General features: G+C 45.3%; 1 protein-coding gene across 1 annotated transcript in view; it reads left to right on the forward strand.

Annotated features, from left to right (window-relative positions):
- Positions 1-15,930, forward strand: part of mcf2a (MCF.2 cell line derived transforming sequence a) — a 61,605-nt gene extending 45,675 nt beyond the window's left edge. The window contains exons 21-30 of the mRNA XM_084331817.1: positions 1,460-1,585; positions 2,391-2,612; positions 3,373-3,465; positions 3,663-3,741; positions 4,870-4,933; positions 7,599-7,699; positions 8,687-8,799; positions 9,226-9,338; positions 13,165-13,265; positions 14,512-15,930. Coding sequence (XP_084187943.1) covers positions 1,460-1,585; positions 2,391-2,612; positions 3,373-3,465; positions 3,663-3,741; positions 4,870-4,933; positions 7,599-7,699; positions 8,687-8,799; positions 9,226-9,338; positions 13,165-13,265; positions 14,512-14,552 — 1,053 coding nt within the window. The 3' untranslated portion in view covers positions 14,553-15,930. The remainder of the gene's footprint in view (positions 1-1,459; positions 1,586-2,390; positions 2,613-3,372; positions 3,466-3,662; positions 3,742-4,869; positions 4,934-7,598; positions 7,700-8,686; positions 8,800-9,225; positions 9,339-13,164; positions 13,266-14,511) is intronic.
- Positions 15,931-18,358: the final 2,428 nt, after the last annotated feature.

The raw sequence follows: 18,358 nt of genomic DNA on the forward strand, positions 1-18,358 counted from the left end.
GGGTCAGACCTCCAACACCATCACCCTGAGCATCGGGTCCCCCCAGGGCTGTGTTCTGAGCCCCCTGCTGTACTCACTCTACACACACGACTGTGTGGCCAAGTTCAGCTCCAACTCCATAGTGAAGTTTGCGGACGACACAGTGGTGGTGGGGCTGATCTCGGACAACGACGAGAAGGCCTACCGGGAGGAGGTTGAGGTACTGGAACGCTGGTGCCAGGACAACAGCCTGCTCCTGAACATTGGTAAAACCAAGGAGCTGATCGTGGATTTTAGGAGGAGACAGCAGGAGACACACACACCACTGATAAACGGGGCTACCGTCGACAGGGTGAGCAGCTTCAAGTACCTGGGGGTCCACATCTCAGAGGACCTGACATGGACAACACACATAGACTCAGTCGTAAAAAAGGCGAAGCAGCGCCTCTACCGCCTGAGACAGTTAAGGAAGTTCAGAGTATCTGGGAAGATACTCCAGTCCTTCTACTCCGGAGCTGTAGAGAGCATCTTGACTGGAAACATCACTGCCTGGTATGGCAACAGCACGGCACAGGACAAGAAGGCCCTACAGAGAGTGGTGCACTCAGCCGAGCGTACCACGGGTATTGCACTACCAACCCTGCAGGTCCTATACAACAAGAGGTGCAAATCCAGAGCCTGCAGGATAATGAAAGACCCTCACCACCCCAACAACAGCCTGTTCATGCTGCTGCGGTCAGGCAAACGCCTGCAAACGCCAGTAACGAGGACAGAGAGACTTCGGCTAAGCTTCTTCCCCCAGGCCATCAGAGCCTTGAAGACTGAACTCTCCACGCACAAGCACACATGAGCACACACACAACACACACACTGTACACGCTCACACACTAGCAGCCACTTTAACATGAGCACATACACACTCATGCTGCACACACTCACACTTATGGACACTTTACAGAAGGAAAGGTCACTTTAAGAATAGTATAGTAGAGCTTGAGATTGTATAATATAGCATTGTATAGCAGTGTACATAAAGACCCAGTGCCTCATCCGTAGCTAACAGTGTACTGCACTACCACAGGACCTAGCATGTCCTACCATGCTCTGTAAATAACTCATGTACAGATACCGATATGCCATACTTTGTTTACTTGTTTTTTGCACAATGTCGCTCTATTGGTTGATTCTTATTATATATTATTACTATTGTATTATGCACATGGTTGCGGGCAAGACCCCCTGCATTTCACTGTATACGGCCGTGACAAATAAAACTCTTGTATCTTGTATCTTGTCCCCAATAGTTTATAGAATGAACTTTAATACATTGTAAGATAGTTATTTTCCTTAAGGGATATTGCTTTTTTGTGTGCACATATACCTGTGTGTGTATGTATTTGTATCTGATTGTCTGTCTGTGTGTTTGTGTCTGTGCACGTGTGTGTATGTGTGTGTGTGCTGTGCATGTCCCTGTGTTCAGGAGCTACTGAAGTACAGTACAGGCGGTGAAGGGACCTCTGAACTCCAGGGGGCGCTAGCAGCCATGCTGGACCTGCTCAAATCAGTCAATGACTCCATGCATCAGATAGCCATCACAGGATATGACGTAAGAGTCCTCTGTGCATTGGTCTGTGTGTGTGTGTTTAGGAAGGAAGTTACATGTTCCAGTTGGGAATCCCTAGGGACCTCACGATTCAACCAGATGTCGATTATAAGGGTTACAATTTTGACAAAATGATTATCTATGAATCGCAATTTGTGATACAATCCTATTCAAAAGATTTTAATTTAATATATTTTCCCACCGGTTCTCTGCATAACAACTCTAATTATTGTTACATCCTGCTGTTATGGTTTAAAAATAGAATTAACTTACTGAATGTTAGAGGGTTGACAATCAAGAAAAGTGGAGTAAGGAGATCCATTCTTGACATTTGTTTGTTGATTCAGAGTCATAACAGGTAGAATCCTGATTATTACACTAATGCATTATTTCTCCCACGCCTGTTGTGTGTTTATTGTTTATTATTTCTTGTTTATTAAAAATTATCCCCATTAGCTGATGCCAATGGCACCAGCTAGTCTTCCTGGGGTCCGAAGTCCCACATATCAATATATACACATACAAATATACATACACACACGCACGCGCACATATATACATGTATACACATACACACACATACATATACACGTATACATACATACATACATGCATACATACATATACAGTGTATTATATTATACACATACACACTCACACACATACACATATTCAGTATATACACAATACAACAACCTAACTTATTTCAATCATCCAAAAAAAGACATCATACAAAAGAAAGAAAAGAATAGCCTGTTGTGTGCCCTCTCATCATCTAACCCCACGTCTTCTCCGTCGTTACACCCAGGGAGAGCTGTGTGAGCTGGGCCGTGTGCTGATGCAGGGCTCCTTCAGCGTGTGGATCACCCATAAGAGAGCCGCCACGCGCATGAAGGAGCTGACCCGCTTCAAGCCCATGCAGAGACACCTGTTCCTGTACGAAAGAGCCCTGCTTCTCTGCAAGCGCAGGGAGGAGCACGGTGAGGGCTTTGACAAGACCCCCTCCTACAGCTTCAAGCACCGTCTCAAGGTACATCCGTGTGGGCTTTGATGTGTGTGTGTGTGTGTGTGTGTGTGTGTGTGTGTGTGTGTGTGTGTGTGTGTGTGTGTGTGTGTGTGTGTGTGTGTGTGTGTGTGTGTGTGTGTGTGTGTGTGTGTGTGTGTGTGTGTGTGTGTGTGTGTGTGTGTGTGTGTGTGTTGCAAGAGACATATTTGTGGTACAATTTGTTTTGGTGTGTACTTTATGTTTGGAGGGTGTGTGGTTGTTTGTGTACTTTATGTTTGGTGGGTGTCTGGTTGTGTGTGTGTGTACTTTATGTGTGGGTAGTGCGTAGGTGTGTGTTGCGTGGCACACTCATAAGATTTGTTTTGATGTGTGACTTTATGCGCGGAGGGTATGAATGTGCGTGTGTGTACTTTCTGTGTGGGTAGTGTGTAGGTGTGTGTTGCGTGGCACACTCATAAGTTTTGTTTTGATGTGTGACTATATGTGGAGGGTGTGTGTCTGTGTTTTGTGGTAAGATTTGTTCTGGTGTGTGAATCTATGTGCGGAGGGCATGGCGGATGGTGTCATGTTAACAGATGCCTCTGCTCTTGATTTATTATTGAGATTTTGGGGAAGGAAGCAGCCACACAGCGGAGGTGTATGTGTGTGTGTGTGTGTGTGTGTGTGTCCTGACGGAACAGATGTGTTACATGATGTAAGTGTGATGTATGACGTGCACCCCCCTTGATGGGTGTCGTGTGTGTGTGTGTGCGTGTTTGTAAACAGTGTGTGTCTCTATTGGCAGATGACGGCTGTGGGGATCACAGAGAATGTCAAGGGAGATGTGAAAAAGTTTGAGATCTGGTACAGCGGCAGGGAGGAGGTGTACGTGGTTCAGGTGAGGACTGGGGCCTTTTATTTTTTAAGTTTACTTCATATGAACCTATGGCATCAAACATATGGGGGCTTTTCATCATATCTCTATCCCACAGATTCCCCCACATATTTAATTTTTTATCATACAGATTATTTAATGTACTGCGGTAGCTCTTATTAATTTCCTTTGATCTCCTCCATGCTTTTATCATCTTCCAGGCTCCTACATTGGAAGTGAAGGTGGCCTGGCTGAACGAGCTGCGCAGAATCCTAACCAACCAACAGAAACTCCTTAAAGGTCTGAACGCAACTCAACATGAATACTCAAATCTAGAATCACCTGGGTTCCTAACCTCAAAAGGAAGGGAATACTGTTAGTTACAGTACATGCTAAACCATGCCATTGCTGGTTCCCAGCTGTGTAACGTTATGTACGTTGGACCATTTCAACAACTTTGGTGTAAGTGACCAGCATTTTATGTTTAGGTAATATCAGATGCTTCTGAGTAAAATTAATGACATAACGTACCATCACCCAGGAGATCTAAAGTTAATTTCAGTCTGTCATTGGCCCGGCTGTGATATGAAGCGAGCAAAGCGTAGCGGTGCATATACAGCTGTGATATGAAGCTAGCAAAGCGTAGAAGTACATATACAGCTGTGATATGAAGCTAGCAAAGCGTAGAAGTACATATACAGCTGTGATATGAAGCTAGCAAAGTGTAGCAGTACATACTGTACAGCTGGAAACCAGCAAAAACTATGCCTATACTATAGCAAAAATGGAGTTGGGATAAACAGATTCATGAATGTGTTTAGATTAGGGATGTCCGATATTATCGGCCTACCGATATTGGCATACAAATGTGATATCGGAAAATATCGGTATCGGTTTAAATTTTTAAATTTTTTTTTGTTTTACATTTATCTAACCAGGCAAGCAAGTAAGAACAAATTATTATTTTATTTATTGTCAAAGTATGCATAATGTTGTGTTAATCACACGACAAGAGATATGTAATGTTAATTACCTGAAATTATTCCGTTTTTGAATATATCGGTATCGGTTGATATCTTTTGTTTTGTACATATCCATAATGAAGCAACCATCACCCCTCAAATAAAATTGTGGACAAGATACAAATTATTGGACCTGCAATCAAACTATCTCTCTCTCTCTCTCTCTCTCTCTCTCTCTCTCTCTCTCTCTCTCTCTCTCTCTCTCTCTCTCTCTCTCTCTCTCTCTCTCTCTCTCTCTCTCTCTCTCTCTCTCTCTCTCTCTCTCTCTCACTCTCACTCTCTCTCTCTCTCTCTCTCTCTCTCTCTCTCTCTCTCTCTCTCTCTCTCTCTCTCTCTCTCTCTCTCTCTCTCTCTCTCTCTCTCTCTCTCTCTCTCTCTCTCTCTTCCATGTCTTCTTCTCTGATAGATGAAGTGTATCAACACAGCCACATGGTAGAACACCTGTCTCTCTCCCCACCCCTCTCTGAGAGGTCAGTATCTGTGGTTTCTAATGGAAACAATGGTGGTTTCTATTGTTTTTCCAGGACTTTGGGCATGGCTGTGTACACACACACACACACACACACACACACACACACACACACACACACACACACACACACACACACACACACACACACACACACGCACATGCGCACACGCACACACACACACACCTATCTTTCTCTCTCTCTCTCTCACACACACACACACACACACACACACACACACACACACACACTTACAGCACTACTATCTGACTTCATATCTTCACTGCTTGAGTGAATTGTGGTGGGCATCTATTAATGGAGTCTTGGTAGCTGTGTGTGTGTGTGTGTGTGTGTGTGTGTGTGTGTGTGTGTGTGTGTGTGTGTGTGTGTGTGTGTGTGTGTGTGTGTGTGTGTGTGTGTGTGTGTGTGTGTGTGTGTGTGTGTGTGTGTGTGTGTGTGTGTGTGTGTGTGTGTGTGTGTGTGTGTGTGTGTGTGTGTGTGTGTGTGTGTGTGTGTGTGTGTGTGTGTGTGTGTGTGTGTGTGTGTGTGTGTGTGTGTGTGTGTGTGTGTGTGTGTGTGTGTGTGTGTGTGTGTGTGTGTGTGTGTGTATACTGTGTCTATAATGAACCGTTGCAGATTCTGAGGGTTAAATCAATACAGGCTTTTGTTGAGGCTCTTTGAGCTTTCTGTTGATCCCTTCGAAAACACAATGCGAACTTGCAATAATCAGTTAGGACAAGTTATTGACTTAAGCCTCAGTATTCATGGCGGTTCCTTATAGAGCTCTGTATGTACATGTATACATACAAAGCTCAATAGAGCTAGGCTTAGCCTAGTCTGTCCTGTGGTGTGGGTTGCCTATCCCCTCCTCCCATGCCCTCCTTGCAGGGGGGTTCGGTCGTCCAGAGGGGTCCCAAGGGGCTGTCTGCCGGGGCTGGATTTTGTCTCGCTGTCAGCTGACGTGTTTCTGTGTCTGCGCTCCCGGAGCCCCCGCCCCCGAAGCCCCCGGCACCGCCCCCGGCCACGCCCCTGCCACCGCCCCCCCCAGCGCCACTGACCCTGCCCTGACGCTCAGTGGTAAACCCAGCCCGGTCCGGCCTGGCTTGCCTTGCCTCCGGCATGGCCCGGCCTGGCTTGGAGGACCAGAACACACCCAGGGATGCTGTGTTTGCATACTGACCGTCATCTGCACCCTCTCTTATAACTGACCCGGCCCCCCCAGGCATCTCATGTACAGTATCATAATAATAATAATGATAATAATCATTTGAATAACCTTTCATACAATAATTGCAGCCCAATGTTCTTCACAGCAGTTAAATAGACATAAAAAGAAAAAAATATATATACATAAAATGTGCATAAAATAGACAGAATAAAAGCGATGCAGAGAATAATAAAAAGGGTAAAAGCAATGTAGGTAATAACAATACAAATATTGACTCACACCGTCTTCACACAGTTAAATTGTCATAAAACACATAATGAGTGATCTCCCCTACTGAGAACTAAACCACACACCTAATGCCTAGTTTACATGTAAACTATATAGACAAGTAGACGGCAGGCTAGATATAATGCCTGGTTTACATGGAGACAAGTAGACGGCAAGCCGGATATCATTGCTTTTAATGAGAGATGACGGCAAGATCTGTCTGCGCCAACAGTGACGGCAACAGCACTGGAGTAGAAGATGACATATTTAAACTTCTGCCGTCCTCCACCACATACTGTATCTTCAAACTGGACACTGAGAAATCAAGTTGTCCCTTTTTGCTTTCTGCAAGATGCTATTTTTTCATCATCCACAACTTCCCAATACGTGTAATGACTGCAACTTCCCCATCTTCTCCCAACATGAACCAGACTGAAGCCCCAGGCAGATAAAAAGAAAAAATGGTCATCATCTAAACACAGCTTAACCCTACAGCCAGTTGTCTGTCCGTGTTGCACATGAGATGCCTGGTGTTTAAGCGAACTAGAACACTCTCCCTCCTCCTAGTCTGTGTTGAGAGACCAGTGTCTCGCCTCCCAGCACCACATGGTACCTTCAGTGACTGCTCTCATCGCTGCATCTCATTATTTGCAATTCTGCATGTAATGCAAAGGGTGAACAAAGGGGGAGAAAATGAGGGAATGTTTTTGGTTTGATCCATGAATTTAGTTGAATGAATATTTCCTCATAACAACAGTTTTTTTTCTTTTCTTTTATAAAGATGGGGCTCGTTTTTTTTTTCATCTGATCAAAGTAATCTTTTTACACAGTGTTTTAGCAAATGCATTTAGCATTTAGCAACAACATCAAGTACAGTAACCTGGCTGTTCATTGGGATCTTGACAAATCGAGACCAGATCTTTATTTTTGTATTCGTTTGTATTGTGTGAACACTGTGTCCTTTATGGAAGCTTGCTCGCGGCTGCTCTGTGCTCTGCCCTGCTGTCTGGCTGGCGTCTGAACGGTCATGGCTGTGAGAGATCCAACAGGACAGGAGTTGCTCCTAGCCACTGATATGAGGTCAGCTTCAATGGTCCCACTTCTCATGGGGTATAGACTATATTGTAGTAATGAAAGCTGATCCTGTATCTGTTGACGGGGGACAACGTCTATCCTGAGTGCGTTTGATGAGCTTCAGAGCTGTGACAGTGCATTGTGCTGTTCTTCCAGCAAACAGCAGAGGGCGTCGGTGAGTTCGGAAGACACTGAGTCGGGGCGGAGCAGTCCAGACCCCCTGTCCCACTCCCCTCAACACCGGCACCACCGCAGGAGTGAGTGATACACAGTCATTGATCATCAATCATTTGATAATCAAGTCAAAACTCTCATTGCTTTTTTGGAAACCCACATTCATGTAGATAATGTGACTTCCTCAGCGGTTCAGGTGTATTCTGACCTGAAGCAGAACTGGGTGTGTGGAGGAGTTGTGGGGAGAATTTGATTCTACCTTCTTGTTAGTTATTCATTATAATGATGATGTAGTTACCAAGTATCCACATGGTTATTATAATTTTAAATTGAGGTTTACCCAGGGACAGTGCACATTAATGCACATCTTCAGTTTCCACATCAATGGAAATGTGCCAGATTTGAGCTAATTAGCTAGTTTCCATCTGTAGTCCCTGCCTACCATGTCATCTGCTACAATACAATACACAATCCTATTATTTACACAAGATAGAAATGTGTACACATACTGTACATGTTAGGTGTAAAGTTCTAAATGTACCAATACCTTAACCATCTATGTATGCGTGTGTATGTGTATGTGTGTGTGTGTGCGTGTGTATGTGTATACGTATGCGTGTGTATGTATGTGTATGTGTATGCGTATGCTTGTATGTGTATGCGTATGTGTGTGTATGTGTATGTGGGTGTGTGTGCGTATGTGGGTGTATGTGTGTGTGTGTGTATGTGTGTGTATGTGTATACGTATGCGTGTGTATGTGTGTGTATGCGTATGCGTATGTGTGTGTATGTGGGTGTGTGTGCGTATGTGGGTGTATGTGTGTGTGTGTGTATGTGCGTGTGTGTGTATGTGTGTGTGTATGTATGTATGTATGTGTGTGTGTGTGTGTGTGTGTGTGTGTGTGTGTGTGTGTATGTATGTATATGTGTGTGTGTGTGTATGTATGTATGTATGTATGTATGTATGTGTGTGTGTGTATGTATGTATATGTGTGTGTGTGTGTATGTATGTATGTATGTATGTATGTATGTATGTATGTATGTATGTGTGTGTGTGTGTGTGTTCCCAGGTTGGCCTGGCGCGCCTCACTCTGTAGACATCTGTGAGGGTCTGGAGGAGTGGCCTGGGGGCCCGGGACCCTCCCAGCTGTCAGACACTGAAGAGGAGGACATGGCTCAGCTGGTGAGACTCTAACCCCTTACTGACCTCAAACCATATGGACACTTACATCATCACTGAGACGGACATTAGATGATGGTGATGATGATGATGATGGTGATCAGTAAAGAAGCCTCTGAGTTTCTCACACCCGTCACTCCTGTGTTCTAGATGTACAAAACAACACTAATAATAGTGAAATGATGATACTTTTATAGGAGCATGTGTTCAGGGTGCAAAACATCCCAACTGACAGCGAGAGTAAACACCATCACCAGACCACTACCTCTGGCAGGTTTTGTGTCGGTAGTTTGGGTTTGATAGTTGTGAGTGGGCGGCGCAGTGAGCTCCTGACGTGTGCCGTGGCTGTACACTGCGACTCCTGGCTAAATGGTGGACGAACAGACAGGATTATAGTCTGGGTACTAAGCGGTTCCCCTGCTGTGCCAGTTTCCAGGCAGATACAGAGCTTTGGATGACTGGACCCGCAATGGATCCGACAACATCACTGTCAAGTGCGGTGATGTGATCGAAGTACAGCACGAAGACAGCCAGGGGCTCTGGTGAGTTATCTCTGTCTGTCACCCGTCATTCATGACAGGAACCTACATACTGTCACATCAGTAGAGGAGTCAGTACTCACCATCTCTCCTCTTTATAAGATAAGATAAGATATTTCTTTATTGATCCCTTTGGGGAAATTCAGGCATCATAGCAGCATGGGGGAGGGGGGAAGGGAGGTACAGGTAGTAGAAGACATACAGGTACAGGTCACAGAATTATAGTACAGTGGAGAAGTAAAAATAAAAATAGAATAAAAAGGCAGTGTAAACAATATACAATATGATTAACTCTGGACATGCGCATATGGGCAACAAGGTGTGAGATGAGGGTATGTATGCCCTCTCAGTTATATTATCACTTCTTTCAAATCAAATCAAACAAAATACAAATATGCAACAGTCCCAGACATTCCCCAGCGAATGTAAGGAAAAACTCACTAAACCTACTGTAGCAAAAGTTGCCTTGAGATGGACCCCAGTTGGGAAGAGAAAGAGGGGTAGACCAAAGAACACCTGGCGAAGGACAGTGATGATGGAGCTGAAGGAGATGGGTCTTTCCTGGGACGAAGCACAGGCCAAAGCACGAGACAGGATTCAGTGGCAGTGTATGATTGCGGCCTTATGCCCCAACCGGGACGAAGAGGATAAGTAAGTAAGTAAGAACAACAACAACAAAAAGAAAAAGCATAGGGAAACAAGCACTAGTATGAAAATAAGATAAAGGCTAAACGTCAAGGCTCGGAGCTCAAAATATCAGAGTCATTCACTATTTATCATTTGGATGAATGTATGTGTGTATGTATTCCGCTCTGATCCATTTGAAGTATCACCTTGGCCATCACCACGAGACATCCACTCAGAGAGACAGGGAGGAGCAATAAATACATGTAATAAGCATATATATGAATAGAATAGAATAGAAGTACTTAGCCCAGCAATGAAGTAGAGCAGGCATGGTCTAGGAGTTGTAGGTTGGACAGAAGACGGTATGAAGCTGATCCATGACCTCAGTGGTGCTCATAACCAATATGGGGTAGAACAGTCACTGCAGTCTTCATAAATGTACTGGATGTAACAGTACTATATATCTGTATGTCATAAATGTTATGAATTGAAAATGGGGGACCCTGATGTAGACGAGACGAAAGTCTTTCTCTGGTCTGCATCCCCTTAACAATTGTGTGTATTGAGCCGTACTGTATTCCAACTCTGGACCCATTAAAAAAACTCCTCAAAACCCACCTCTTCAACTTGGCCTTTAACCCCTAATTTCTCACTTTGTATGTTGTGTCTGTCCACTATGTTTGCTACTTTTTTTTTATTTTTTCCCCCTATGTTAAGCGACCTTGGGTCTTCTGAAAGGCGCTATATAAAATTAAGTTATTATTATTATTATTGTACCCATTCTGCCATCTGTTAATAAAATGTCCAATCAATCAATCAGTCTGTATAATGACATACTAACACTGGAGTCAATGACTCTGAGAGACAGGGAGACAGGGAGAGCGGTTAGAGAGTTCCCGTCTTTGTAGTGGGCAGAGATAGGAGCAATAGACATGTAGTAAGCATATATATTTATGCATACATAGTAGCAATAGAATCAAAGTATATCAGAAAATTATTAAATGAAAGTAGTAAATAGAACTAAGAACTACTACAAGGGCTAGTATACAGGATGAGATACAAGATGATGGCTCATGGTCATCTGCCCCGGGGGGGCAGGAAAACGACTCAGAACAGGTTGAGGTAGAGCAGGTATGGTTTGCCGTTGTAGGTCGGACAGAAGGCGGTATGAAACTGATTCATGGGGCCAGTGGTGCTCATGTCCAGTATGAGGTAGAACAAGGTCACTGGAATCTCTATATCGATATATCCACTGAGAGAGACAGGGACAGTGGTTAGAAAATCTCCCATGTCTGCAAAAAAGCAGACATGGGAGCAAATAACAGACATCCTAACTGAACTAGACATATTAAACTAAGGGTCTATCCCCGGAGGAATCGTTCAGCTTAATAGGTATAATTGGGTGTCATCTGCGTAACAATTAAAGTGAATGGGGCGGTCGGGTGGCATAGCGGAGATTGCGCTTGTCACCAATGCAAGAGGCTACGGTCTTGACTCCCGGAGTCAGCATTGCCTGCGGCTTCGGCCGATCGTCATACTAACTCGTTTGGCTGAGTTAGCGGGAGGGAAGTCGTGGGTGGTAATCTGGCATTGTGGACAGCGACGCCTACAGGTTAGGTCTGGGCGCCTGCTCAGTGAAAGGCAGGAAGTGGTGAAGGCAGCGTGACCTCCCACACGTTACACTTCACCAATGAGAGTCCTCGCTGCCAGGTGAAAAGCGAGCCACTGGCTGTCTCGGTACGGTGGTGTAGTGGTTAACACTGTCGCCTCACAGCAAGAAGGTCCAGGGTTCGATTCCCGCTTGGGGACCAGGTTTCCATGATGCCAGGTACCCAGGTGGGGTATCTCCCAGGCCTTTCTGTGTGGAGTTTGCATGTTCTCCCCGTGCTCGCAAGGGTTTCCCCCCCGATAAGATAAACCCAATGGAAAAACATGCACAACAACAGATCGCTAAAGCTGTGGCGTCCTTGACGAAGACGGGCAGGAGCACTTGGATTGGTCCCTGGGCGCGGCCCTCGCCGATGCCTGTCTGCTCCCGGCTGCCCTTGGGGGGAAGGACGACGAGATGGGTTAAGCGCAGAGACTAATCGCATCGGCGATCCTACAAAGACAATGCATGCGTGTGTGTTCCGGTGTGTGTGTGTGCTAACTGCTAAACATTGAGGATAATTGCATGCCAATTAAAAGACCTCTGAACAGGTCCTGCATTATAAAAAGTCTCTGCATGTGTCGGAGGAAGCATGTGGTAGACTTCAGGGTTCCCTTGTACCGACCAGTAGGGGGAACATGCGCTAGTCGAATTGGCATAACGACTAAATTGGGATGGGGAGAAAAGCATAGAAAATCAAGCGGAGAAAAAGAGGATTAAATTTTTTTTATTAAAGTGAATGACAAATTTGCGTATGATATTGCAGAGGGGTAGCATATAAATGGAAAATAGCAAAGGGCCCAGAACAGAGCCTTGTGGGACACCGCATTGTACTGTGAAGGTCTCAGATGTTAAATCATTATAGACCACGCAGTGTGTTAAATAAGATTTAAACCAAGCAAGTGCGTGACCCTGAATGCCAACATGATTCTCAAGCCGACTCAGAAGAATGCAATGATCAACAGTGTCAAAGGCTGCACTGAGGTCAAGCAATAAGAGCACATTAAGTTAGAATCAAGAGAAAGCAGTAAGTCGTTTATGACTTTGGTAAGCGCCGTTTCGGTAGAGTGGAAGGTTCTAAAGCCAGATTGAAAAGATTCATGAAGGTTGTTACTTGATAGATGGTCAGTAATTTGCATTGCGACAATCCGTTCTAATATTTTGGATAAGAAAGGAAGATTGGAGATAGGTCTGTCATTTTTCAAGATTAGAGGGTCATCTTGAGATCTCTCTCTCTCACTGGGTTTTTTTTTAGTTTGGTTTCAGTGCCATTAAACCATCTGCGACAGTGGCTCGGTAGGTAGAGCAGTCATCTGGTTAATCCGGAGGTTCCCGGTTCGATTCCCGCTCCTCCCGGGCAGCGTGTCAAAGTGTCCTTGAGCAAGACACTTAACCCCTAATTGCTCCCGATGAGCAGGTTGGCACCTTACATGGTTGCCTCCGCCATCGGTGTGTGAATGGGTAAAATGTGAGGAACAAATTGTAAAGCGCTTTGGATAAAAGCACTATATAAATGCAGCCATTTATCTCACTCTCCTTCTCTCCACCCTTTAGGCTGGTGAAGAACCTGAGTAGAAGTCAGGAGGGTGTGATCCCAGCGGCCAACCTGCAGCTGATCCTGGGTGACAGCAGCCGAGGACACTCCAGACTAGGAGGTGAAGAGATGAGACCAACATGACATAATACAGCGTGGCTTCCTACAGACCAACATGACATAATACAGCATGGCTTCCTACAGACCAACATGACATAATACAGCATGGCTTCCTACAGACCAACATGACATAATACAGCGTGGCTTCCTACAGACCAACATGACATAGTACAGCATGGCTTCCTACAGACCAACATGACATAATACAGCGTGGCTTCCTACAGACCAACATGACATAATACAGCATGGCTTCCTACAGACCAACATGACATAATACAGCATGGCTTCCTACAGACCAACATGACATAGTACAGCATGGCTTCCTACAGACCAACATGACATAGTACAGCATGGCTTCCTACAGACCAACATGACATAATACAGCATGGCTTCCTACAGACCAACATGACATAATACAGCATGGCTTCCTACAGACCAACATGACATAGTACAGCATGGCTTCCTACAGACCAACATGACATAGTACAGCATGGCTTCCTACAGACCAACATGACATAATACAGCGTGGCTTCCTACAGACCAACATGACATAATACAGCATGGCTTCCTACAGACCAACATGACATAATACAGCGTGGCTTCCTACAGACCAACATGACATAATACAGCTTGGCTTCCTACAGACCAACATGACATAATACAGCATGGCTTCCTACAGACCAACATGACATAATACAGCATGGCTTCCTACAGACCAACATGACATAGTATAGCATGGCTTCCTACAGACCAACATGACATAGTACAGCATGGCTTCCTACAGACCAACATGACATAGTACAGCATGGCTTCCTACAGACCAACATGACATAATACAGCATGGCTTCCTACAGACCAACATGACATAGTACAGCATGGCTTCCTACAGACCAACATGACATAATACAGCATGGCTTCCTACAGACCAACATGACATAATACAGCATGGCTTCCTACAGACCAACATGACATAATACAGCGTGGCTTCCTACAGACCAACATGACATAATACAGCATGGCTTCCTACAGACCAACATGACATAATACAGCATGGCTTCCTACAGACCAACATGACATAGTACAGCATGGCTTCCTACAGACCAACATGACATAGTACAGAATGGATTCCATACCAACATGACATAATACAGTATGGCTTCCTAATGTACATACCAACATAACATAGTACAGTATGGCTTGTTCTGCACTGGTGTTTGTTTGAATCATGTCTCCATGTCCTCTTGTAGACCCAGGGAATCTAAAGGGCAGAAAACTCAGCACTCCATAGGGAAGAAGGCACATAACAGGGATTATGGGGAACATGTGGACGGACAGACGGACAGACTGTCTCATGACGGGTGGACTATCAGCCACTCCTCTCTTCACGCCCTGCTGCCTTTGAGCGATCCAGTCAGCTGGAACACATCGACAGGAGTCTAAGGCTTGAATTTCCCCTCAGCTTTTCATTGACAATCTCCTGGGCCAATGCCCCCCCTCTTCTGTCTCCATCAGTGGACATCCTCATTGAATGTGTTCGCCTTTGAAGCCATTGTACAGGCAGACAACGAGAGGCGGCACCAGCACAAAGGCACAGGAAACATTAGAGCTCAAGGACAATCAATAGCCTATCCTTGGGTCCTGTGTGGTCATAAATATCTTGTCCACCTCTCCTGCGTAGCCAATAGTACCCAGGATATAAAGCCAGACGGGTTGCAGCTGTTGGATAGGAGTGCTGGAGTGGGACTTAGGTGGCATTTAGGTGGACTCTTAACTGAGACGTTCCTTAATCCATTCTTGATCCAGCTAATAACTGAGATTACAGTGTCTGTGTGTGTGTGCGTTTGAGTGTGCGTTTTATGGATCCTAATCCAGGATTTGCCCGAAACATTTCATAAAAAGAGCCTTTTGTATATATATGCACAGGATTCGCACAAGGTCCTTGACGTGCTTAAAGTGCTTGATTTTTGACAAAAAAAGTCAAGGCCTCGCAGTGAAAGTTTTGTTCATCCATGATAAAAAAATTCTGAATCAAGAAATAGAATTTTTTAAATTTAAATTGTAACTAATTGTCGGAAATTGGTTTTAAGCCATACATATTGGATCCGATTTCTTTTCTATAAAAAAACTGCATTTAAAAGTGAAGTCTATCCTTTTAAATGCCTTTTTTAAATGAAAAATAGTGCTTAGGAAAGTACTTTAAAGTCCTTGAATTTCATTTAGCAATGTCTGTGGGAACCCTGTATGCAGTACCATTAATTTTTAACATGGACCTCAATGTTTGTTTGTTGACGTTTTCATGTTATCTGCATCGCACATTGTTTTCCCTCCTCATTTCCTTCCTTAAGGCACCTGCCCTAAAAACTCTCGTAGAGTTAAAATGCCAAAAACGTGCCGTGCCATAATGCCTTTTCTAATTCCAGTTATTTTGGAACTGTTCCTCTCTTATTATGTACTGTTTGCTAGGCAACATCAAATGTTCCCTACCTGCTTCTACCTGACCTCACAAATACTCAACGGGCACTTTAATGAGGTGGAAGGTCAATAGGAAAACAAAGCTATTTATTGTGTATTGAAAAATAAGTTGCTCTGCACTAGACTCGTACTGTATTTCTTTCCCTGATTCATGCCGACATGTCCTTTGTCTTATGTTGTGGACATACTGTGTGTCAGTGGGGACAGCAGGTGAGACATACTGTGTGTCAGTGGGGGACAGCAGGTGAGACAGGCTGTGTGTCAGTGGGGACAGCAGGTGAGACAGGCTGTGTGTCAGTGGGGGACAGCAGGTGAGACATACTGTGTGTCAGTGGGGGACAGCAGGTGAGACAGGCTGTGTGTCAGTGGGGACAGCAGGTGAGACAGGCTGTGTGTCAGTGGGGGACAGCAGGTGAGACAGGCTGTGTGTCAGTGGGGACAGCAGGTGAGACAGGCTGTGTGTCAGTGGGGACAGCAGGTGAGACAGGCTGTGTGTCAGTGGGGGACAGCAGGTGAGACAGGCTGTGTGTCAGTGGGGGACAGCAGGTGCGACAGGCTGTGTGTCAGTGGGGACAGCAGGTGCGACAGGCTGTGTGTCAGTGGGGACGGCAGGTGAGACAGGCTGTGTGTCAGTGGGGGACAGCAGGTGCGACAGGCTGTGTGTCAGTGGGGACGGCAGGTGAGACAGGCTGTGTGTTATTGGGGACGGCAGGTGAGACAGGCTCCCCCTGTGTGTCAGTGGGGACGGCAGGTGAGACAGGCTCCCCCTGTGTGTCAGTGGGGACGGCAGGTGAGACAGGCTCCCCCTGTGTGTATAGCAGTTGACATGTCGGCCACGGTGAAGTCAGACACAGGCTGAGGAGAGGATGATTGACAGGGAGGTATGGGAGGTGGGTCATCCTCCGTGTCGTCTCGCTGCGTGTCCCCGGTGGGAGCAGTCTGTCCATCACAAAGCACAGTGCGAGGCGAGGCAGGGGTCAAGAGAAAAAGGCCTTTTTATTTTTTGGGGGGGCAGATGGTTTCCTCTTCTCCCATTACAACACAGTTCATCCCATTAAACGGGATCGCACAGCAAACATGAGATGTACCCACTGTCTCCAGCGCTTAATTAAGTATTGATTGCATAGTTTGCACGAATTTACCGCATCAAATCAAGGCCCCAGTTGGAGGGCCTTTGATATGTTGTGTTTGATGTGGAAATTAGTCTGGAGACCAGCGGGGGACGCTCCGCACCACATTTCTTCTGTTATTTATTTATTTATTTATTTATTTTACTATCATGTTGTTCCCTCACAGCGCCAGGCATCTATGCAGCCCCATAGAGTTATGTCTCTATACATTTAGGCTCTATGCTTGACGGCACCACAGCACACGAAGGGGTTTTATTTGCTTATATGGCAAAGATTAGATTAGGGAGTTTTTTTCCCCTCTTTTTTTTTTGGTTTGCACCTCCAATCAGAAATGCTGCTGATTTTGCACTGAACTGATTTTTCGAAAATGGAGAGAAAAATTGAAAAGCTTGTATTGCTGCACATCATGGTAACGCTCTAGTGTGTGGTGAGCTCTAGTGTGTGGTGAGCTCTAGTGTGGTGAGCTCTAGTGTGTGGTGAGCTCTAGTGTGGTGAGCTCTAGTGTGTGGTGAGCTCTAGTGTGGTGAGCTCTAGTGTGTGGTGAGCTCTAGTGTGTGGTGAGCTCTAGTGTGTGGTGAGCTCTAGTGTGGTGAGCTCTAGTGTGTGGTGAGCTCTAGTGTGGTGAGCTCTAGTGTGTGGTGAGCTCTAGTGTGGTGAGCTCTAGTGTGTGGTGAGCTCTAGTGTGGTGAGCTCTAGTGTGTGGTGAGCTCTAGTGTGGTGAGCTCTAGTGTGTGGTGAGCTCTAGTGTGGTGAGCTCTAGTGTGTGGTGAGCTCTAGTGTGGTGAGCTCTAGTGTGGGGAGCTCTAGTGTGTGGTGAGCTCTAGTGTGTTGAGCTCTAGTGTGGGGAGCTCTAGTGTGGTGAGCTCTAGTGTGTGGTGAGCTCTAGTGTGTGGTGAGCTCTAGTGTGTGGTGAGCTCTAGTGTGTGGTGAGCTCTAGTGTGTGGGGAGCTCTAGTGTGTGGGGAGCTCTAGTGTGTGGTGAGCTCTAGTGTGTGGTGAGCTCTAGTGTGGTGAGCTCTAGTGTGTGGTGAGCTCTAGTGTGTGGTGAGCTCTAGTGTGGTGAGCTCTAGTGTGTGGTGAGCTCTAGTGTGTGGTGAGCGCTAGTGTGTTGAGCTCTAGTGTGTGGTGAGCTCTAGTGTGTGGTGAGCTCTAGTGTGGTGAGCTCTAGTGTGGTGAGCTCTAGTGTGTGGTGAGCTCTAGCACACTTGTTGCTGAATGTTTCTTTAGGTGAAAAATGTAAATGCATGGCGACTGAAGCACGATAACGCGTTTTTAATGCTGCTGTTTGACAGTCCAATTGTTCTTGACTGGTTCCCTTTTGTACAGTTTCAGTATTGTACATACAAATGAATAAAGTATTTATTGAAATATTTCTGAGATTTTCTTTTATTTTTATTTTTTTACATGTAAATGACTAGAACATACCAAATAGGGAATAGATATGTGTCATGTTGAAAATATGTCTGTTTTCAACTAATGCATTTTTGTTTCGT

Source organism: Notolepis coatsorum (assembly GCF_963971535.1).
Source record: "Notolepis coatsorum genome assembly, chromosome: 16".
NCBI classification, from domain to species: domain Eukaryota; kingdom Metazoa; phylum Chordata; class Actinopteri; order Aulopiformes; family Paralepididae; genus Notolepis; species Notolepis coatsorum.